The 23,101-nt window shown below is 49.1% G+C and overlaps 2 protein-coding genes across 4 annotated transcripts; both read right to left on the reverse strand.

Annotated features, from left to right (window-relative positions):
• Positions 1–6,866: 6,866 nt before the first annotated feature.
• Positions 6,867–11,473, reverse strand: DPEP3 (dipeptidase 3). Its single transcript, XM_001915883.6, has 10 exons — positions 10,823–11,473; positions 10,382–10,508; positions 9,738–9,867; positions 9,507–9,648; positions 9,198–9,267; positions 8,914–9,090; positions 8,523–8,607; positions 7,923–7,998; positions 7,307–7,442; positions 6,867–7,212 (listed from the first exon to the last, which is right to left on the reverse strand). Exons 1-10 carry the CDS (start codon positions 11,113–11,115, stop codon positions 6,979–6,981), a joined length of 1,470 nt encoding a protein of 489 aa, XP_001915918.4. The 5' UTR covers positions 11,116–11,473; the 3' UTR covers positions 6,867–6,978.
• A 5,125-nt stretch (positions 11,474–16,598) lies between these two features.
• Positions 16,599–22,170, reverse strand: DPEP2 (dipeptidase 2). Of its 3 annotated transcripts, none has more exons than XM_070263057.1 (11): positions 22,007–22,170; positions 20,847–21,075; positions 20,396–20,522; positions 19,955–20,084; positions 19,729–19,870; positions 19,362–19,431; positions 19,067–19,243; positions 18,595–18,679; positions 17,855–17,930; positions 17,050–17,185; positions 16,599–16,955 (listed from the first exon to the last, which is right to left on the reverse strand). In XM_070263057.1, the coding sequence occupies exons 2-11, from the start codon at positions 21,029–21,031 to the stop codon at positions 16,707–16,709; spliced, it is 1,377 nt and encodes a 458-aa protein (XP_070119158.1). In that variant the 5' UTR covers positions 21,032–21,075; positions 22,007–22,170; the 3' UTR covers positions 16,599–16,706. The 3 variants fall into 3 exon arrangements, with proteins under 3 accessions (XP_070119158.1, XP_070119157.1, XP_001496757.3); XM_070263056.1 differs by having other exon boundaries at positions 20,847–21,150; positions 22,007–22,161; XM_001496707.6 differs by lacking the exon at positions 22,007–22,170 and having other exon boundaries at positions 20,847–21,260.
• Positions 22,171–23,101: the final 931 nt, after the last annotated feature.

Here is a 23,101-nt window from a genome sequence, read left to right on the forward strand (position 1 = left end):
GCACCCTCTGACTGCGGTCTCCACCCAGCCTCCAGCTCTGGGGCAGAATCAGGAATCAGAGTCTCTGGGCCCTGCCAGAGGACCTCCCAGATGACCACCATTCTGGCCCTACTTCATAGTCAACCTGGCCAGGATTTGTCAACTTGGCCTCTCCCTCCTTCATGCCACCTTTAGCCACCCACAGTAGCAACCTCCTAAATGCTAGAGGTCTGCTCTCTCCGCCTGCTCGTGGTAGAGCCACCTCTTCTGAAGAGAAAGCTCAAGTTCTGCTCTCCGTCCACGAGGCCCTGCTCCATCTGGTCCTCCAACCTCTCCAGCTGCATCTCTCTGCGTGCTCCTCCCCAGCCTCAGTCCTTCTGGCCTCTTTCACTTCCTCAAACTCAGAGTTTCTGCACATCACCTGTTGTTCACTCTGACAGAGTGCTTTTCTACCCTCTGCCCCCACCCTCACTTACCAAACTCCTCCCAATGGAAGTGGTCTCAGCCTAGAGCACCATCTCCTCCCCAGAAGACTTCTCTGACACACACCTTACCACCCCACCACTCTCCCCTGGATGGGTTCCTGTGGGGCACTTTCCCTTCATACTACCCACTGCAGGGAGAAATATGTTGGTAGGGATCTTTGATTAATGTTTTTCGTGCCCACTAGACTGTGGACTTCACAAGGGTGGGACCCTTTTGGTCTTGTCTCCACAGTATCAGTCCCTGGCCCTGACACGTTTTTTAGTAAAGAATGAACATGTGCCCCGCCCTGGTCTTCCCCAATGCTCCACAGAGATTCCCCGTGGCTCCCTCCTCCCATATGGCCTCTCTACTCAGGGGTGGGGTCAGGTGCTATCTAGGGGAGATAGGCCACTACAGCCCAACTGACAACCTTAGACTCCGGGGGGCTCTGTGGCTAGGATACAACTTTCCCCATACCATTGACTGACCAAGTAGCCTGTAACATCAGGGTACTCACAGGCAAAAATAACCTCCCAAGCAAAAAGAAAAAGACCTTTGAGGAGCACAGACATTTCAAAAGAAAGCATCTATCAGGAAAACTATTAGAACATATGGATCAAAAATTCAAAATTAGCCAACTAAACATATTACAAAAGATAAGAGAGAACATTAGCAATATGAAATAAGAAAATATAAAAAAGAATAAGCAGAAATATAAAGTGTCAAAAATATAATTGTTCCAGTGATCTATTGCTACATAACAAATTGCCCCAAAATATAGTGGCTTACAACAACAGTCAACAAAAACATTTATTTGCTTACACATCTGCAAGTTGAGTAAAGCTTGTCTCGACTCCACATGGCATCAGTTGGGGCTGGAGGATCTACTTCTAAGACGACTCGCTCACATTACTAACAAGTTGTTACTGGTTATAGGCTAAGAGCTGAGTAGGGCCGTGGACCAGGGCATTGGGTCCTCTGCATGTGTGGCCCTCTCCATGGGCTGCTTGCCTTCCTCATGGTGTAGTGGCTGCAGTCCATGAATAAGCATCCCGAGAAGCAGGGAGTAGAAGCTGACAGTTTCTTAAGGCCTCGGCCTAGAAACTGGCACAACATCACTTCTGCCACATTTTACTAGTCAAGCAGTTACAAAGCCCAGATTCAAGAGCGGGTAGGGAGGCATAGAAGCCATCTCCGGATGGGAGAAATATCAAAGAAATACAGGACCATGTATTAAAATTACCACAATATTTGAAACAAAGAACACAATAGGTGATCTAATAGCAGAAAGTTATAACTGAGAATGAGTTAATAAATTAGAAAGACCAAATTAAGGACTCCTCCCAAGAGAAGAAAGAAAAAACAAAGAAATAAAAAGTAGAAAAGAGATATGGAGGATAGAAATAGAAGTTCTAATATCTGCACAATGGGAATCCCAGAAAAAGACTAAAATAAAAGTGGAGGAAAAGTACAACAGGAATGAAAACGTTATGCTCAATGTAAGAAGCCAGGCACAAGAGGTCACATGTTGTTTGATTCCATTTGTAAGAAATATCCAGAATAAGTAAATCTGTAGAGACAGAAAGCAGATTGGTGGTTGGGGGAACAAAGAGGATGGGGAGTGACTGCTTAATGGGTGTAGGGTTTCCTTTTAGAATGATTAAAATGTTTTGGAACTAGATAGAGGTGGTGGTTGCAAATATCATGGATGTACTAAATGCCGCTGAGTTATTCACTTTATTTATGTTTTTAAGATTTTATTTTTCCTTCTTCTCCCCAGGACATAGTTGTATATTTTGGTTGTGGGTCCTTCTTGTTGTGGCATGTGGGACGCCACCTCAGCATGGCTTGATGATCAGCGTTAGGTCCATGCCCAGGATCTGAACCAGTGAAACCCTGGGCCACCAAAGCAGAGCACGCAAACTTAACCACTCAGCCATGGGGCCGACCCCTGAACTATTCACTTTAAAATGGTTAATTTTGTAGTATGTGAATTTCACTTTAATAAAAAGAACTTGCTGGAACTATAGGGAGAAACTGATAAATACACCATCACAATCGAAGATGTCGACACAACTGTCGTGGTTACAAATAGGTCAAGAAGAAAACAGCAAAGATGTAAAAGATTTTAATAATACAATTAATGAACTTGACCGAATGGACATACATATAGTTCTACATCCAACAATTGGAAAATTCCATATTTTTATCAAGTATACTTGGAACATTTACAAAAACTGATTATTGGTTGTTTTCTGTTTCCAACCATGATGGCATAACGGGCCAAATATACCTTTCTGTGGAAAAAAAATAGACCTCTTGACAAAATGTAGGACAATGATTTGCAGACATTAGACAATAGGTGGTACAGGACTGTGATCCCAGATGAAAGGGAAATAAATGAAGTGAGCCCTGTATTGCACTAGCTTATTGCCTAGAGATAATTTCCAGGCCACAGTGTGGGAGTGGGAGGAAGAATGGAGAATCTAAACAGAACCCAACGGTCTTGCTGAATTGAGGAGAAAAAAATATCAGTATTTGGGAAAGCCAAAGCAGCTAGAATTTGCAGGGCAGAACATGATAGAGGAGGAAGCTGCACAAAGAGAGAGGTCCTGAGATCTGGAGAGGGTCCCCTTGAGTCGGCCAGAGGATTGATACCTACATACATGAGAGGAAGCTACTCAAGACTGGAGAAAGAACCACTGGAAAGAAGTAGGCTAAACAATTCCTGGAGCTCACATAGTTTATGTTCCCAGTAGCTAAAGTGAAAGACCTTTTAATATATGGGACATTAGCTAGAATCCTCAGAAGGGCATTGCCTTAGCAGTCAGGCTAGATTAGCCCCAGACAAAATAACAATTGTCCTGACAAAGCATTGAGGTCACCTTGTAGAAGCGAGATAAACTCACTCTCCCGAAAATTTGGTTCAGATGTCAAGGCTGATAAGGCTACACGCACTCCAAGAGGGTAGAGAAACATTAAAAGAAAAAATGTAGTAAACAAAAACCAGTGAACTCTACAATTTAAATCGGTGTACTGTATGGTATGAATTATATCTCAATAAAACTGTTTAAAAACAAACAAAAAACCCATTACGTAATTAACCAAATAATTCTAATATTTAGAGAATGGTAGGAGGAGAAGAGGAGAATAAGAGAACTAAAAATCCTCATTTTTCAAATTACTAAGTCAATAAATGATATCTAAAATTTATGACTAAAGAGCTGGCAGTTAGATATATTATTTAGAAATATGGAAGAAAATACCAGTAAATACTAACAGTTAAAAGTGTTGAAAGTGGTGGCTGGGAGAACAGAACTGGAGATTGGGGAGTGTTGGGAGGGGTCGGGGAAGGGCTGTTTACACTATGTGACAATTCAACGTATTATCACAAAGTAAACATCTAAATAATCACCCCCCAAGTCAAGGTACAGATTTTGCCAGGACCCCAGAAGCTCCTTCATGCCTCCTCCAATTGCCACAGTATGTCTCCCCACCAAATGCAGGCACTTTTTCTTAGGTCTTTTTTTAAAAATTTGAGATATAGGGGCCAGCCCAGTGGCGCACTGGTTAAGTGCGCACATTCCACTTTGGCAGCCCAGGGTTCTCCGGTTTGGATCCCGGGTGCAGACATGGCACCGCTTGGCAAGCCATGCTGTGGTAGGCGTCCCACATATAAAGTAGAGGAAGATGGTCACGGATATTATCTCAGAGCCAGGCTTCCTCAGCAAAAAAGAGGAGGATTGATAGCAGATGTTAGCTCAGGGCTAATCTTCCTCAAAAAAAAAAAAAAATTGAGATATAATTGATATATATTAACATTGTATGACACAGGCACTTTTCAGATAATGACCCAAATTTGATGACAATCACTTTCTTGTTTTCCTGTATAAAGACATGACCTGAGCTTGTATTCCTGAACATTAAGTTTAGCCTTTTCTGTTATTTTTAAAAACTTTTTATTGAAGAAAAATATCAATACAGGAAAGTCCACATACCATAAGTGTATATAGCATGCTAAATGTTCACAAAATGAACACATTGATGTAACCAGCACCCAGATCAAGATACAGCACTTTACCAGCAACACAGAAGCCCTTCCTCATGCCCCTCTTCCAGTCAGTACCTCTCCCAAGGATAACCCTACGCTGACTTTAACCCTAAACTGACTTTCACAGCATAGATCAGTTTTGCCTGTTTTTTTTTTTTTTTTTCGTGTGTGTGTGTGTTTTTTTTTTGAGGAAGACTGGCCCTGAGCTAACATCCGTGCCCATATTCCTCTACTTTATATGTGGGACGCCTACCACAGCATGGCTTGCCAAGAGGTGCCATGTCTGTACCCGGGATCTGAACTGGCGAACCCTGGGCCGCTGAAGTGGAACATGCACACTTAACCGCTGCACCACTTGGCTGGCCCCTGTTTTTGTACTTTTTTATAAATGGAAAAATATGATACGTATTATTTTGTGCCTGGCTTTTTTTTTTTGTGACGTTTTTACAAGTTGTTATGTGTAACTGTAATTTGTTCTTTTTCATTGCCATGTACTATTCCATGGAGTTAATATAGCATAATGGATTTCTTTACTGTTGGTTATCTTCAGCTTGGAATTATTAAAAATAGTGCCTCTCTGAACATACTTGTTCATGTCTTTTGGTGCACATGCGTGCAGGCATTTCTGCTGGGTCTTTAGGGAAACTGCTAAGTCCTTGGATATACATGTCTTCAACTTTAGTGAATAATGTCAAACAGTTTTTGAAAGTAGTTTTTATCAGTTTACACTATCACCAGCGTGGTGTGAGAATGCCTGCTCTTCCACATCCTCACTAATACTCGGTATAGTTTATCTGCTGAATTTCAGATATCTTCATTATGAGTTTATTTTGCCTTTCCTTCGTGTGTAATAAGGTCAACTACCTTTTCATATTCTTATTGGCCATTTGGATATCCTTTCTTGTAAGGTTCCTATTTAAATGTCTTGCCCATTTTTATATTGGATTGTCTGTCTCTAGATACAAGCCTTTTTTCTATTATACATGTTGAAAATCCACCCCCCCCCCCAACCATGGCTTGCTTTTTCACTCTTTTTAATTGTATTTTGTGGTAAACATAGCTATTAATTTTAGTGTAATCCAATTTATCCACCTTTTCCTTTGTCATCAATGCTTTTTATGTTCAGTGTTTCTATGCTGATGTAACAAATATATTTTCTTACACTACCTTCTATGAGTTTTATTCTTTTGCCGTTTGCATTTGGATCAATAACATATTCAAATTAATTTTATTTTGAATCTTGTATTCCCTATGGTGTGAGCTAGGGGTCAATATTCTTTTTTATTTTTTCCCAAATGGATATCCAGTTGCCCCAGTTTGTCCTTATGGGTTCATCCTCATTGTCCTCCACCTCACATCTAGCTCTCTTTCCTAACTTCTGGCCCACTTACCTGTACCAACACCAGAGACACAGGTAACAAAGAGCCTTGCATAGATTTTTCCTTTGGCTCCTACATATGTATAAGGTCTAATCCCTATAATAAATCTCTTATTTTATATCATTCATAGTAGATTTACTTATCGGATCAAACACTGACTGGTATGATAACTCTTAAAGTGGGAAGACTCACTCTACCAAATATCAAGACTTGTTTTAAAGTTGCTATAATTAAGACACTGTGGCATTGATACTACAATAAACAAATGGTCCAAATAAATGGAACAGAATTTGAAAATAGACCCACACATATATGGACACGATTTATAACAAAGGTGGCACTGTAGTCCCTCTTTCTCCCAATTTCAAGTTCCCGTGGAAGGAACTTAGATCTGGCTCTAGCACACCCGTGTGGATTGGGAGATGAAAGTGGCCAAAGATGGAGGGCCTGTCGTAAGCCAAGAAGATGGCACTACTTTCCTTTTTATTCAAGTTCTTTTTTTCTCTTTCAGACTTTATTTTCCCCCTCCATTAAAAAATCAATTTAACAAAAAATCAGAAAACCTTATCTGAAAAATCCAAAATCTTTACAAACTTTCTTTCTCGATATTTCCAAAGTTACTATTTATTCTATAAGTGATATCAGCTTCTCAAAAAAACAAATTTATTTCACTTAGCATAATACCCTCAATGTTACCTCAATTAAAAAAAAATTTGTTTAACCTTTCAGAGAGAGACTGGGAAGGCACCCACCGTCATACTCCGTGATGGGATAGACACTGAATTGGATTCCTTTGTGTTCTTCTGTGGGCTCAGGCTTTTAGCATAAGAATATGGTGATGTGCCTCTGCCCTTCTGGAGAGAAACAAAGCTGGAGGCCAATGGGAACCACTCACCTTAAGCAAATAGGGCTAGACCACAAGACACCTCACCAACCAAGAGCCCACCGGAGCCCACTCCCTCTGTGAAGAAGGAAGGACACTCACACCTGGCTCCATGCTCAAAATGTTTATTCTCAGCATACGCTTGTTCCAGGAAGACTAGGAGCGTGACTTTGTGAGACTTTGCCACAGTGATCTCTGGAGGACTGGCCGGGTCACCAGACTCACAGAGTGAGGACTGAGAAGGTGGCAGCAACCGTGAGGCCTAGAAGGAGCTGTGGGGAGGCTTTCAAGGGTCTCTGGAGAACCTGATTGGTTGGCCTCTTGGTCACCTCCTTGTGTGTGGTTAGGTGTTCACTCTGAGGCTGAGATAGGAGGTGGGAGTGGCAGGACCTGTCCACCTGCCTGTCTGGAAACTCATCTTCCACAGGACTCTGCCCACTGTTTTCCTCTCTCACCTGGAGATGAGATTCAGCCATCAGTGGCTCCCACAGAGCCCCCCACACCTGCTCAAATGACTGAACCATCCTTTTACCCAGCCCAGCATAATACCTGTTCCACCTGTCTGAAGACCCGCAGCAGATTTCCACGAAGGACACCCTGGAGCTCTTCCTCACTCCATCCACGCCTCAGCAACTCCTCTATCAGTACCGGGTATGTGGACACATCCTCCAGCCCCTGAGGGAAGCTGTGTAGCCAGCCTACTGTGAGACTTCAGCCCTGATCCTAGTCTAAGGCCCACTTCCCATGAGCCCCAACCACATATGGCAAATTGAAGGCCATGTTCTTCAGGCTACTGAATGCAACTTTGGAAGACTGGGCTTCTGCAGCATCTACCTGCTGAGCAGATGATCAGCCCACAACAGATCTGCTGGGCTGGGAGTGGAGCATGTGCTGGGCAGATGAGCTCTGCCCTGGGGAAGGGGATTACTTAACGAGTATGATGACATGGAGTGGGAGTGGGAGCACTGGGCCACAGGAGGGACAGGGAAAGCCCAGGATACAGGCCCTGGGAGTGGGGAAATGTCATGTGGGATGGAAGACCAGAGCCTGTAGTCTAGGCCTGAAGGATGGGAGGACCACAGGATAAGGAACTGTGACTAAAGGATTGCACCCCGCCCCCACCCCCCACTGTACTTGACAGGACAAACCCCAGGGCAATACTCACTGGCCAGACCCATCATAATTTCCACCAATCCCGATGAACTCTGATCCAATGACTGCCCTGATGTGGTCAAAATGATCTAGGAGGTGGGGATTAATGACAACTCTAGACTGTAGTTAGACCCTGGGATCAGCCAGGGTCTGGGGAAGCTCAGCCCTGGCCCCAATTCTCCTGCTCACAGCACTCCAGGCCATGGTAGGTGACTCCACAGAGTTCCTAGCCATTTGTGAGTTCTGAAGCGGCTACAGGCTGGACACTGGACCTAGAGTAGACTTCAGAGCCACCCCTTTGGACCTTTTCCTGCCCAGGAGCCACACTGCCTCCGGGTTCCTTGAAAGCCTGCTGGGGAATATGCCTGTCCTGTCCAGAAATGTGGGAGCAAAAGTGAGACTCAGAGGCAGAAGCAGTTGCCTCCCTCAAACCCATTAGCATTGAATGTGGTCCCAGATCTGGGTGGCAATGGAGACCTGTGGTTGCTCCCCTGGGTTGTTGGGAGGTCTGCCCATTGCCCAACAGGTGTGCTGGACCGCTGGAGTTGTCCCGAGGGCCCCAGGGGCCACAGGCCCAACCTAGAACCGCACAAGGAGTCGAAGTAGGGCTCACCTGCCACGGTGGACACGTTAGCAAACAGATTGCACTGCAGCACCCCCATGGACAGTGTCACCATCACAATGCCACCATTCTTTTTCTACAGGGATAAACAAATGGACACTCAGCTTGGCCCTTCTGGCCTGAGGGCCTGCCTCCTGTGTCCTGGGGGTCCTGGTAGGACAGTGCTCAGTCCTGGTTTCAGGGGTTGGAAGAGGCTTTATGTCTCTGGGTTTGTGGGTTCCTAGGTGGAACTGATTTGGCCTTGAGTTTCAGAGATAGGGAGGGTTACTCAGCCTTAGATCCAAGGTTGAGTGAGGTCTGGGCTAGTAACTTTGTACAGGAGCAAGGATCTTTGTATGAAGCACGCAAAGCCCTGGGTTTGATGGCTGGGGTGGCCACTCACCAGAAGTTGCAGGATGTCATCGGGAACATTCAGCAAAGTGTCACACACAGCTCTGGCAGCCGAGTGGGAGAAGATCACAGGAGCCCTTGACACCTTCAGGGCTTGTCGCACCAAGGTGTCTGACCCATAGGACAAGTCCACCATCATGCCCAAGCGGTTCATTTCCCCTACCACCTTCTGCAGGGACAGTTTTGGGGTTTTTTTTTTGGCAGGGTGTCAGGGACACGTGTGTGCGCATATCTACAGGGAATGGGCAGGGTAGGGGATGGAACAGGAGTCCTCACCTCACCAAAGCTTGTCAACCCGCTGACGTTGGTGTAGACATGGTATTTAAACTTGGTGGAGCTCTCTGCCCTGCAGGATGGCCATGGGAGGGCAATCTAGTGGGCCATACCTTGGCCATCAGAGCCTGGGTGCTCTCAGTCCCTCTGTCCATCCAGCCTACCTCCACTGGGCCCAGGTCAGCTGCTCTCTAGGAGTGTGAGACCTACTGGGAGTCCAGCCTCCCTCTCTGGACCCCTCTGTCCTCACCTCTCTGGCAGTTTCCCCACCATGCCATCTAGCATTCCACCCTGGCCAGGTGCTATGCTCACCAGGGTGTGCTGCAGGTGTGGGTGAGTGTCAGGTAGCGCACTCCCAGCAGATAGAAACTGCGCAGCACAGAGAGGCTGCTGTCCAGTGAATGACCGCCCTCCACGCCAATGAGGCAAGCCAGCTTTTGAGTGCTACTCAGACCTAGAAGAGGGTAGATAATCAAGTGGTCAGAGCCTAGGGCCAGAACTACCAGAGTGAGTCCCTGACTATCCCCCCATTCACCAGCCCACCTTTGGTTGAAGTCACAAGCTCCAGTTCAGAGTAGGAGGCACACATGCGATGAATGAGGTCAATCTGTTCGAGTGTGAGGCGCAGGGCATCCTGGCCCTGGGTCTGGCATGGAACGTAAGCTGTCCAGAACTAGAGGTAAACCCAGGGTCCAGAATGAGATCAGGGTAGTCTCCAAAGCCCTTGACCTGCCACTCCTCCTCAGCGCCCAAGGTACTCATTTGTGTCACTAGCCCCAGGTGAGGCACTGCAAGACCCCATGACTTGGGGTCATTGGGGTATCTTGATGACTATTAAGCTTGCTGCCAGCAGCCAATCTGTGGACTCATGACAGGTCATCCCCTGCTGTTTGTCCATGTGCTGCTATATGAATGCCCCAAGGCCAGTCCACCATGTTCTTTGTGGTTCAAGCAGCCCCCACACTCACCAGGGATCTTCTGGTCACTTTGTGTGTGTCTCCACAGAACCTGGGCACCCATGTGGCTGGCCTGTCTTGGCCTCCAACACCCCACGCTCCAGCAGCCACAGGATGGCACATTTTATGTCCTGCGATACCTAGTCACCCAGAGGCCTGCCTACCCAGGTTTCTGTGGCCCCAACATTTCTCAGCAGCCATGCTGTGGCACCCTATGTGTCCCTGTGGTACCTGAGCACCCACGACGCCATCCTTAAGCTTGTCCAGGCTGGTCTGGCTGCGACTGAAATTACGCAGGTTAACATCTTGTAGCCTGTTCTGGAAGAGCTGTTTCAGGAGCAGGGGCAGGTGGTTGTGGCTGGGGGTGTCAAGACAAGGTTAGAGTGGGTACACAGCCTCCAGGTCAGGCAGGACATGTCAACATGCCTGAGCCTGTCCTGTCCCACCCCACCTCCCCTCATCACACAGACAGTATGGTGACCTCCTGAGGCACAGCTTTGAGGGGTGGGGTCCACCAGGAATGGGGTAATGGGAGGAAGGGGCCTATGGAGGAGAGAGTGCATCGAGGGGTGATATGAGGGTGTCTCCTCACTAGCCCTGCACACTCAGGACCCCCTTCCCTACCTAGGGCTGAGTTCGGCCCCCACCGGCCCCCACACCGCACCGACGTACCCATCCACGAGCGGGAAGTCCTGCATCAGGGCACACGCGCGCTCCCACAGACTCGGGGCGCTGGGAGTGCCTGGCGTGGTCCGGGCGCTGGGGGAGCCTGGTGTGGTTGGGGCGCTAGGGGAGTCCAGCGCTGTTGGGGCACTAGGGGCTCCCGGCGCTGTCGGGGCGCCGGGAGCGCCCGGCGTGGTCTGAGCGCGGGTTACGGGCCAGGGCAGCAGGGGGAGCAGGAGCAGCAGACGCAGCAGAGGCCGCTGGCCGAGCGCGCGGGGACCCTCGAGGCCCTCTGGCCGCATGCTTCACAGGGCTGGGCAGCCGGCTAGAGGGGTCAGTCTCGAGGGCCTGAGAGGGGCGGGCAAGGGGCAGAGTGGGACGATGGGGTTCCGACAGTCGATTTAGGTGACCTAGAGGCGCAGCCTCGTGAGGCAGCTGGAGGCAGGACGCTGCGACAGACCAGCAGGGATCCGCAACGCCGCGGCGCAGCACGGCCGCCAGGAGGCGACACAGCCCTCCCGCCCCCCAACAGGAGGGCGCCCCAGTGTGCTGAGCCGGCCTCTGCGGGAAGCGCTAGCGACGCATCACCGGCTCCCTCTGTCCCTGCTCCTAGCCCTGCACCTACCGCTCCTCCGGGCTCCGTAGACCGACAGACAGCCTGGGGAAGGAGGGCACTGGGGGAACCGGGAGGGACCCAGAAAGCTGCTGCTGCTTCTTTTTTTTCTCCCCAAATCCCCCCAGTATATAGTGGTATATTTTTTTTACTTGTGGGTCCTTCTAGTTGTGTAGGAAGCTTTTTAATCTCACGCCTAGCCAGACAGGTCGCAGGTCCATGTGGGGTTTTACTTACAGGGATGTGCCCCGCCTTCCAACTGGTCAAATGTTCCATGAAATTCTAAGCCCCGACTCAGAAGAGTGAATTAGATCTTAGTGTATGTTTTGACTGACAGAAAAAAGATTCTTTCTCTATTTTTTAAGAAAAATGAAATTTAAAGGGCTGCCCCGTGGCCGAGTGGTTAAGTTCGTGTGCTCAGCTTCCAGAGCCCAGAGTTTCACCAGTTTGGATCCTGAGCACAGATCTGGCACGGCTGATCAAGCCATGCTGAGGTGGCGTCCCACCAGCACAACTAGAAGGACCTACAACTACAATATACAACTATGTAGTGGGGGGCTTTGGGGAGAAGAAGAGGAAGAAGAAAAAGAAGATTGGCAACAGATGTTAGCTCAGGTGCCAATCTTTAAAAAAAATAAAATGAAATTTAAGAAAAATATTTATGGGAGACTATTTTATTTTAGCATGTAGTATTGAAATTTCCTTCTGTACATATGTTGATATACCCACAAAAAAAGACTAGAGGGATATACATACTAACATTAGTTAATAGTAGCCATCTTGGGAAGGGGGTTACCTACTACCTGGTCAATGTCTCTTTCTGTAATATGATCATCCTGGCTGAGGGAAGTTGTGGGTAGTGCTAGTGAGGGCTGGCCACAGTGCTAAGAGATTAGTGAAGGCACCAGAGCAGTAGCTGAGGCTTGGGAGGATGGGACCTGGATTGGGCAGGGGAGTGGAGAAGGGATCCCAGGTTGGCCAATACGGCAAGGTTTGGGCAGTACAACTGTACTGTGGGGGAGGAGCTGGAAGATCCTTTTAGGAATAGAGTAGGGGGACAAGGTCAGGTTAGGATCCCTGGGGCTAAGAGCATGAGGGGCCTTGTTTGACATAGGACTTCACCTGGGGTAGAAGTCTTCCTTCAAGACAAGATGGTTTCCAGGCTGATGAGAGGTCTGGATGGTATAATTCATGGTTTTTCTGCAGAAAAAGCCCTGATTTAGGGATAACTGATCTCAGAACTGCATTTGGGTGGCATCTGAGCCTTCTGGGTCTGCACCAGGTCCTACTAGGCTGAGAGGGGCCAACAACACAGGCTGAAATCTGAGTTGTCTCCCTTTGGCATCTCCATCTGTCTCCTAGGCTCCTTGATAAGTGGGCCTCCCCTCTGAACACCAGAACAAGGGCCTTGGTCTCTGGTGACCCCTGCCCCCTGTCCACTGATGCCCCCTTCTCATGCCTTGGGATTAAGGACCAAGTCTGAACCAGCTGCCTCCAGCTTTGGCTTTCTCAGGAATGGCACAGAGAGAGAGAGAGGGAGGGAGAGGGAGGAGAGAATGTTTATTCCGGTCTCTTATATATCTGAGCCAACCTGCCATGGAGTTCTTCATTTAAGTGATGTTAAATAACATAATGAATGGTGACTTCGCTAATAGTTTATCAAAAGTGCAGAAGCATTGCACATACAGCTATTTTTCGTATTAGTCTTAGATGAAAGGAGAGGGCATAATGTTTGTAGTTAATTTTTAAAATATTATCCTATAATACATAAACCTAGTTTCAAATATCTGGTTTTGGTTGACTAAATAAATCAAAGTTATAGTCCTCCTGACAACAACCAGAAAAGTTGGGCAAAATATAAAAAGGATCTTCTTGAAGGCATCAGGGAATTAACAAGATACCGAAAAATTACTTCCCAAGGATCCAGGGAGGGTGGAAACCCAGAGATGGGCCTGGCCTTTGGGCTATTTCTTCCCCTAGGGGCTTGTGGAGCTAGGGAGACAGATTAGCGTCCAGGGCCCACCAAGGTAAGGGAAAAACCTGATGAACTTAGTTTTGAGTTGGAACAGAAAAGAATACACCCTAGGAGAAAGAGTGAATTAAGCCTGCAGCAATCCTGGTTATTAAGCAATTGTCTCTCAACTCCAGATCCCCAGCCTTCCAGTCTCTGCTTTGTGAGGCTGGGGCTCGAATTCTTGAAACTCCATTTCCTAGATGCCTAGCTGGCTTCCTGTTACATTCTGCCAATAAGAGTTGCTAGAGGGAAACTGAAAAGCAAGAGGAGAAAAGAGGAGTGTTTTTCCTGTTTTTGTTTTGTTTTTTGAGGAAGACTAGCCCTGAGTTAACATCCGCTGCCAAACCTCCTCTTTTTGCTGAGGAAGATAGGCCCTGAGCTAACATCTGTGCCCATCTTCCTCTATTTTATATGTGGCACACCTGCCACAGCATGGCTTGATAAGCACTGCATAGATCCACCCTGTGTTCCAAACCACGAACCCCAGGCCAAAGCAGAGCGCCTGAGCTTAACTGCTCCGCCATCTGGCCGCCTCCGTGTTTTTCTTGTTCTTATCAGTGCTGCTCCATAGTGGCAGTTGGCTAACTTCTCTAACTTCTTCTGGCTGTCATAGAGAGGCCTTGTCATGGCCATTTAGAACACCTGCACCGGCTGAGCAGAGCCCTGTTCTCAGAAGTCTGAGCCTCAGCAACACAGGGCCTTCCTCTCGGCTCCTATGTTGTAGTAACCCCTTCCTCTTCCCATTTTTTCCTAAATGGACCCTGAACTGGATCAGCTCACCTTGGAAGGATCTGAAGTGGGATTAAGGTGATCTCAGAGTGCTTCTAAATCGATCAGAAGGAGTCAAGAAAGGAGGGAAGAGGTGAAATGAATAAAAAGCAACATTAGAACTTTCTGAGTAACTATGCCGAGCCCAGCCAACTTGGAGCCTGAGGCAAGGGGAAAAATGTGTGCTCCTATATACATTTTTAATGTATTTTTAATGGTTAACTTTTCTAGAACATTAAAATAGCTGAAGAATATTAAAGACCTGAAAAGCAGGTGTATTAAAACTCACATTATTTTATGCTTTCATATTTTATTTATACTCAAACCAGAATTATAATTTTACTTTCCTGCTTTGATGGAAGCAAACTCATGAACAATATTTTCAAAACCTACTTCTTTGCTTAGCTCATTTTCTATTGAGAGATTGCATGTTTGACAATTTCTCTTGAGCAAGTGATCTTAAATAATTTTTAAATAACTGCAACTTACTGAAAACTGTTTTACAGGATGCCACGTGACTGGCATAGTTAAATTGTTTTTCAAGGCTATTTCCAAACTGGGTAAGATTCCACTAAGTAAAATTCATGAACCAATTTTAGAGGATCCAAACACAATGCTGATTTTATATTACAAAGCATCAATATTGCCTGTTTCTTAAAACTATTTCAGATGGAATTTCTACAGGACTTAAAGTTTCAGAATATGTAAGAGCAAAGTCAGTAGCTCCTTTTGACAAATCAGATATATTCATAGATCATAACTTTTCTCCAGTTAAAAATTCAACATCTAGGGGCCAGCTGGTGGTGTAGTGATTAAGTTTTGTGCTCCACTTCAGCGGCCTGGGGTTCACAGGATCAGATCCCTGGCATGGACCTACACACTGCTTGTCAAGTCGTGCTGTGGCGGCATCCCACATACAAAAAATAGAGGAAGACTTACACAGATGTTAGCTCAGGGCCAGTCTTCCTCACCAAAAAAATTAATAAAAAATTTTAAAAATTCAACATCCGGACTCTTTGTTTAAATTTTCATACCTCCATTTCAAATGTGAAATTAAGAGGTCTATAATCCCCTTAATTTCTATTTGATATGCACTTTCTCCATAGTAATTGATATTCTCATTAGGTGATTTGTATATTTCCAATTTCTTCTGCTTTTATTGGTCTGAAAATGATTTATTTTCCTTCATTTTTGAAAAATGTTTTCACTGTGCACCAAATTCAACATTGGTAGTTACTTTCATTTATTAGGTTAAAGATATTTCACTGCATGCAGATTTCCATTATTTCTATTGAAAATTCCGTTGTCAGTTTTATTGTTGTTCCTCAAGTTAATGTGATTTTTAAAAACACAACTACTTTTAAGACAACTTTTTGTCTTGGGCTCCTTTAAGTTTGATTTTTTTTTTAAAGATTTTATTTTTTTCCTTTTTCTCCCCAAGCCCCCCAGTGCATAGTTATATATTCTTCGCTGTGGGTCCTTCTAGTTGTGGCATGTGGGATGCCGCCTCAGCATGGTTTGATGAGCAGTGCCATGTCCGCGCCCAGGATTCGAACCAACGAAACACTGGGCCGCCAGCAGCAGAGCGCGCGAACTTAACCACTCGGCTACGGGGCCAGCCCCTAAGTTTGATTTTGAAATGCGCAGTTTGGGGTAATTATGAACAGTGCTGCTAAAAATATTATTTCCTATGCCTTTTAGGGAACGTATGTATGCATTTCTCTTGGATATATACTGGGGTGAAATTGCTCAGTCATGGATTTGCAAAGACTATTAGTATTAACTATTATTTTTATTAGCCATTATCTATTTTTATCATGTTATTTGTTATTATTGGCTATCATTATTAACTCAATGTATTAATTCTTAATATTGGCTATTATTAGTACAGTTGCTATTACTGTTAATGGCCTGGGGGTAAAATGGAGTGATTGTCTAAGTAGCCTGTGCCTCTCAGAGAGGAAGTCCCACAGAGGGATTGGGCCCACATCCAGGGCAGTCTAGCCATTGGAGGCCCAGGGTCCACTATGTGGCCTGACATTCTGGGCTCTGTCCAAACAGGAACAGAGATCATTTGTGATCCAGGACGATTCCCTTCTTGGGAATTTGAACCAGAATTCCCTGAAAGATCCCCAGGTGGTAGTCAGTGGGTCAGGATATGGATTGAGGTAAGCTACTCAGAGGGAACCCAGAGCAGGGTCCATCTTCCTGCAGCCAGAGCTATCCACTGTCTTCTTCCACTGCTAGGCCCAACCACCTGGTCTTCCTCAGACCACTGCCAACAGGTCTTCTTGAGTAACTGGTGACTGAATTTCAGGGTCCCCCACCAACCCCAGCATTGTGAGCCTGCACCACCAGACCCCACCATGGAGAAGGACACTCATGCCTGGTTCCAGGTCTAAAATATTTATTTTTAGGTAATGTTCATGCCTGCACAACAGGGGAAATTTGTGGGGTGTCCATGGCTGCTAAAGTGACATCTGGCAGGATTAAATGGGTCACCAGAGGCACAGGATAAAGACTGAGAAGGCAGCAATAACTGTGAGGCCTGGGGCCATGTTGGCGGAGGATTTTGAGAATGACCACTTAGGTAATGACTTGGGTGTCCAATGCGTCGGAGCCTCGGTTAGTATCTGGTCTGGAGTCAGATGCTGTCTCTGATGCAGACGCGAGCGGCAAGAGCTGTTCAGCTGCTCATCTGGGAACTCGTCCTCCAAGGGCCTTTGCCCCTTGTTTTCCTCCCGCACCTGGAGGTGGCAGTTGGTGGTCAGCAGCTCTCACAGCTCCCCCCAACACACCTGCTCAGATGCCTGAGCTACTGTTTTGCCCAGCCCAGCATACCTGTTCCACCTGTCTGAAGACCCGCAGCAGATTTCCACGAAGGACACCCTGAAGCTCTTCCTCACTCCAGCCCCGACTCAGCAACTCTTCTATCAGTACCGGGTATGTGGACACATCCTCCAGCCCCTGAGGGAAACTGTGTGGCCACCAGCCAGCCAGCTGTTAGGCCTCAGACCTGTTCCTTGGTCCTGACTCAGAACCACAGCTCTAGGTGTCCAGGGTCCACTGAACCCCAGCACTGGTCAGATGTGGGAAGTGGAGACTTGGAGAGAATAAATAAATGATTCTGAAGGCTCTTCATCCTTCAGAAGGAGGCCCCAACACCTCCTTGAATATTTGTCAAAACTCATTGAATTATGCCTTAAAATCTATTGTTTTCACAGAATGAAAAATATTCCTCCATTTATAAAAAGAGGAAATGCTTTTTAAGAACTGAGTTGACCCCTTCATGCACAGACCCAGTTGCAGGCAGAAAAGACAGTCACCCCACACTAGACCTTGAAGAGTCTGCTCAGAGGCAGTGGATCTGCTGGCACTGGGGGTGGGTGTACCTGCTGGGCAGATGAGCTCTGTCTGATGGTTTAGCCAAATATGATGATCTAGAGTGGGGCCAATGGGCCACAGACAGACGGGAGAGCCCAGGAAATGGACTCTGGGAGTGGGGAGATGCCAGGTGGGCCAGTAGACCCGAGGCTGTGGTCAAGGCCTAAAGGCCATGAGGATCACAATGTGGTGGGCATAGTGACTGTGAAGGTCCCACTGCTGCACAGCCAGCTCCAGACAAGCCACAAGGAGAAGCACTTACTGGCTGGTCCCATCATAATCTCCGCCAATCCCAATGAACTTGGATCCAATGACTCCCCTGATGTGGTCGAAGTGATCTGGGAGATGGAGAGTTTGCAGTGTGGGGCTTGCAGGGCAGGGAGGGGTAAGAGTGGGGACAGGGCTCTGCTGACTCCCTTTCTTGCAGCCTGTAGGCCATGTAAGGCAATTCCTTCATAGCCTGGCACCCAGTGTGCCAACTTGAGAGCCCTGAGGTTTAACCTCAGGTGATCCCAGCTGGCTCTGGATGGGACTTCAGATTTGCAGTGGACCCCAGAGCGACCCATTTGGACCATTTCTCATCCAGGATTCACCCTGTCTCCAGTTTCCTTGAAAACCCATGGGAGTTCCTTTCCATGGCTGTGGAGGATGAGAGAGGGACAAAGAGTACAACTGACAAAGACCCCAGAGACCTAAGGGGCTGCCCAGTCCCTTGGCCAGAGGCAGGGGCAGGGTGCTTTGGAAGCTCCGGCAGACACGCAGATGGTCGGCCCCCAGGCTCTATGTCTGACTGCCTCCCTTATACTCATCAGTATTGTAGTATTGACTCTCCGGCTCCAGTTCCACGTGGCACCAAGGTGCTGTGTACCACCCGTTATTGGGTTTGGGGGAGCTGTGCCTACTGCCAATGGATGGGTCAAACCACTGGAGCTGTTCTGAGGTCCTCCCACAGGGCTTCAGGTCCAAATCAGAGCAGTTCAGAGAGCCCAGGGTGGGGTTTACCTGCCACAGTGGACACATTAGCTTGCAGGTTGCACTGTAGCACCCCCACAGACAGGGACACCATCACAATGCCACCATTCTCCTTCTGCAAGAGTGGACAAATGGACACTCAGCTTGGCCCCCTAGTTCAACTACCTGCCTTTTCACCCTCTGGGCCCCTGTGAGGAAGGTGTTCATCCCTGGCTTTGTGGTCAGAAGAGACTTCACCTCTGGGTTTGTGTGAATGGAGGCTTCTCAGCGCTGGTTTGGGTGGTGTCTTGGCCCTGGGCTTGAGGGTTTAGAGGAGTATTTACCACCTAGAACCCCAGCTAGGGTTCAAGAGTTCAGGGGCTGTTAGACCATCTCTAACTGCGGGTTGTGGGGCAGATGTTTAGCCTGGGGTGTGAGGCAGTTGAAGGAGCTAGGGCTCAGATTCAAGCGCTCCTGGTTCAAACCTCTTGCTTTGGGTTCAAGAGCCTGGGCAGTCTCTCACCAGAAGCTGGAGGATATCATCGGGAACGTTCCGAGCGTTCTTGCACACACCTCGGGCAGCTGAGTGAGAGAAGATCACAGGTGCCTTTGACACTTTCAGAGCACGCAGTGCCACAGCGTCTGAGACATGGGACAAGTCTACCATCATGCCCAGGCGGTTCATTTCCACCACCACCTTCTGCAAGAACAGGTTGGGGAGAGGGCATCAGGGGTGCACATGTATGAGCATCTATCTGTAGGGAAGAGGTGGAACATGTACATTCATGTAGGGCAGGGTATGAAACCAGAGTCCTCACCTCACCAAAGCTGGTCAGCCCGGTGACATTGTTGTAGAAGGAGTGGATGCCCTTAGCTGAGCTCTCTGCCCTGCAGGATGGCCAGGAGGCAGTCTGACTGGTGGCCATGATTTGGCCACAAGAGCCTAGAGGCCCTACCAAATTGTCTATCCCTACAACCCCCTGGAGCAAGAGCAGAGCCCCAAGCTGGGCTGTGCCTGGCAGTAGGAAGGCCCTCCTGGGGATCCAGTCTTGCTCTGCAAACCCAGCTCCCCTCCCCACTCCAGGGTCAGTGCCAGATCCTAGGGGTAAAGCTTGGTCTGAGCCCCAGTGTGATCCTGGGCAGAACCCTGCATCAGTGGGCCCATACCACCTGCACTGTGCTCACCAGGGCGTGTTGCAGGTGTGGGTGAGTGTCAGGTAGCGCACACCCAGCAGATAGAAGGTACGCAAGATGGAGAGGCTACTATCCAGTGAGTGGCCCCCCTCCACACCAATGAGGCAAGCCAACTTTCGGGTACTGTTCAGACCTGGGAGCAGGTAGGTCAGGTGATCACTTTCAGGGGCTAGGGTAGCTCAGTCAAGTCCCTAATACCTCCCGCCAGCCCGTCTACCTCTAGCCGAGGTCACCAGCTCCAGCTCAGAATAGGAGGCACACATACGGCGGATGAGGTCAATTTGCTCCAGGGTGAGGCGCACTGCATCTTTTTCCTGGGTCTCGCATGGGACGTAGGCTGACCAGAACTTGGGAAAGGACAGCGGTTGGCTTGGGCAGGGGCTGCTTTGGAGCCCCTCCTTTCATAGTCCCCACAGCTGGCACAGCACCCAGTGGCCCAGAAGTCACATGTAATGCTCAGCTTGTTCCATGGTAGCTGGATGCCCACCAAGCTGGCTTACTGTGGCTCCTGCAGCCCCCAGGGCCCATATCATGGCACTTTTTGGGTCACTATGGTAACTGAGTTTCCATACGACTAATGTTGTGGTCTCTAGGGCCCCCACATTCCCCCACATTTCTCAGCAGCCATGCTGTGGCAACCTATGGGTCCCTGTGGTACCTGGGCACCCACGAGACCATCTCTAAGCCTGTCCAAGCTGGTCTGGCCATGGCTGAAATTGTGCAGATTAACATCCTGCAGTCCGTTGTGGTAAAACCGTCTCAGGATCAAGGGCATATCGTTGTGGCTGGAGGGAGATCAAGGTGGGGTCAGGTCAGGGGCAAATGGGTGGGCTCCTTAGGCCTTAAGGTCAGGCAGGATATGTTGCCTGGCCTGGGGAAGCTGGGGGGTGCCCCACCCCACACTGTCACACAGACTATACTAGGATCCCCTGAGGCCTTGGCTGAGGGGGTTCTTATCAGGGAGGGGGTGACAGAAAAAGGGAAAGGGCACCCATGGATGATGAGAGAAGCCATCCAGGGCTGGTGTGAGGGAGCATCTTCACTAGGCCTCCAAGCTCAGGACCTCCTGCCCAGGGGTGAGCTCAGGTCCCCCGACCCAACCTACGCACCCGTCCACGAGTGGGAAGTTCCTCATCAGGGCCCGTGCGCGCTCCCGCAGACTTGGGGCGCTGGGGGCGCCCGGCGACGTCTGAGCGCAGGTTACTGGCCTTGGCAGGAGCGACAGCAAGAGCAGGAGACGCAGCAGAGGCCGCCAGCTGAGCGCGCGGGGACCCTCGAGGCCCGCGGGCGGCATGCTGTGCAGAGTCGGGCAGGCCAGCAGGGACCGGTCTCGAGAGCCTGAGAGGGGCGGGCGAGGGGCTGATGGCGACGTTGGGGTCCCGACCGTCGTCTCAGGCCACCTGGCGGCGCAGCCTCGCGGGAGAGAGATGGAGTCACAGGACCTTATGACTCGTACGGGGACGGCCGCGATGCCGCGTGGCTGCCGGAGGGCGGGGCGGACCACGGCCCTCGGCCCTCCCGTCCCCAGCCCCTAAGCCTCCCTGGGGGACGGGGCCGGCCTCTGCTGTGTGTGCCCAATCGCCTCCCACCGCAGGCTCTCTCCGCCCCTGCCCCTCTCCCCACCCCCACTGCTCCGAGGGGGCAAACCCGGGTTGTTCTCCCCCTGCCCCCAGCCTTGCTGTCCAAGAGAGAGGGCCTGGGGTGCCTCTCCCAGAGAGTGGCCCTCTGCCCTGTGGCCTCTCCCAACCACGTCATGTCCCCATCTGCCTGCAGTCTCCCCCAGCCACCCTTAGAGCCGATGCAGATATCTCTGTGGCTTCAGTTCTTGGGGCTCCTGGTTTTCTGGTGCTGGGCCATGTGGGGTGAGTGTGGGGGAGGATATAGTCTCTGGATTGAGGGGTTAACCTTGTGGACTCTGGATTCAGGAAGGAGGCCTCTGTCCCTGAGCTTCTCTCTCCCCTACCTTCTGCCTCCTTGTCCATTCTCTGGGGACTCCAGCCAGGAACTGGCAACCATCAGGAGCCCCCCTCTCCCATCTTCCCCAGTCAGTTTTGGAAAAGTGCTCTCTCCTAAGGAGATGCTACATCTCTCCAAGGCCTGAATGGAGGGACCTTGGGGATGTGAACTGAGCAACCACCTGGGTTGGTTCCTACCCAACAGAGCAGGAACCCAGACACCAGGCTATTTGAGTGGAAGGAAATGAAGTAATTTCCAGGGTAACAAAGCCCCCATGCCAGCAGCCTTTCCTGCTGGTCAGGATCCCTCCTACCTTAGTGTGGAATCCCCTGCCTCGCTGAGGTCAGATCTATGGGTCCTAAGGAGGGCCTGGCACATGGGTTCTGCAGCTGCACCCGCCTTATCTTGTGGCTCCTGGGGCTCTAGCTTTCCCAGAAAACTTGAGGACTGAGTTCCTGTCCTTGCTCTGCAAGCCCCACCCCATTCCCAGCCTCAGGCCCTCACCCTAGCTCCTCCTCCAGGAACCCCCCCCCCCCAACCACACACACACACACACACACACACACACACAGACATACGCACATACGCACGCACGCACACACGCACACAGGATGTGCTTTCTCACCAAAGCTCCACCACTGAGAGGCGTCATGGTCTGTGCCTAAACTCCTTCACCCCCACCCTCTCAAGGTTCTACAGTAAACCTTTGCACCTCTTGGAGCTGCTCCACCTTTAGAACATTTCCCAGGTGGCAGGAGTGACTGGCACAGGGGTAATAACCTAAGTCTGAGGACTGGAAACCCTAGATACCTTCCTAAAAAGGAAATAAGTAAAACTCTGCCAGAGGCACTAGAGGTCCTGGGCTACCCAGGAGGAGAAGAGTCCCAGCTTGTGTATATTTGAGGGATGGTGCATTTGATGTTGCCCCTAGCCTGCAGGCCAGGAAGAAGGGCAAACCAATGGTTCTGTGCTGGAGGTGGGTCTACTCCCTGTCTGCTGTAGCTGAAGGGTTCTCTAGGCAGCCCCACTGCAAAGCGTGAACCCCTTAAGGCTCTGCTTCAGAGAGTAGCAGGCTGTATCCCTGCCCCGATGGTTTGGGTGCCCAAACTCAGGCATGGCTCCCTTCCCTCCCCTGCCCCACCTCCCCCTGCTACTTGTCAGCAGACCCCACACCCACTGTCTCTGCGGAGTAGGGAGAGGGAAGAGAAACTCTTGGATCTGCTTGTTTCCAGCCCAAAAATGTGGGTTTAGGGGATAAACAACCTGTCTGTTCCACTCTTGATGGCCCCCAGGAAGTGGTGGATATAAAGAATAGGAAAGAGGTGGGCGGGAAGCCCAGACAAATAACAGCTGCTGACAGCGAAATGAGAAGGGAGAATTTAGCTTTTTGAGGTTTTTCAGCTTTTCT

Source organism: Equus caballus, chromosome 3 (genome assembly GCF_041296265.1).
Source record: "Equus caballus isolate H_3958 breed thoroughbred chromosome 3, TB-T2T, whole genome shotgun sequence".
In the NCBI taxonomy this organism is placed as follows: Eukaryota; Metazoa; Chordata; class Mammalia; order Perissodactyla; family Equidae; genus Equus; species Equus caballus.

What these genes read in the sequence shown, in the direction of transcription:
- DPEP3 (XM_001915883.6), bottom strand. Translation starts at nt 11,115, where the DNA reads ATGCGGCCAGAGGGCCTCGAGGGTCCCCGCGCGCTCGGCCAGCGGCCT. An exon ending in ATGGCGTCGTGGGTGCTCAG is followed by an intron (nt 9,868 to 10,381) that starts GTACCACAGGGA and finishes GTTTACCTCTAG; the next exon opens with TTCTGGACAGCTTACGTTCC. An exon ending in AATTATGATGGGTCTGGCCA is followed by an intron (nt 7,443 to 7,922) that starts GTGAGTATTGCC and finishes CTGGCTACACAG; the next exon opens with CTTCCCTCAGGGGCTGGAGG.
- DPEP2 (XM_070263057.1), bottom strand. Translation starts at nt 21,031, where the DNA reads ATGCCGCCCGCGGGCCTCGAGGGTCCCCGCGCGCTCAGCTGGCGGCCT. An exon ending in TAATGTGTCCACTGTGGCAG is followed by an intron (nt 17,931 to 18,594) that starts GTAAACCCCACC and finishes TCCATCTCCCAG; the next exon opens with ATCACTTCGACCACATCAGG. An exon ending in GATTATGATGGGACCAGCCA is followed by an intron (nt 17,186 to 17,854) that starts GTAAGTGCTTCT and finishes GTGGCCACACAG; the next exon opens with TTTCCCTCAGGGGCTGGAGG.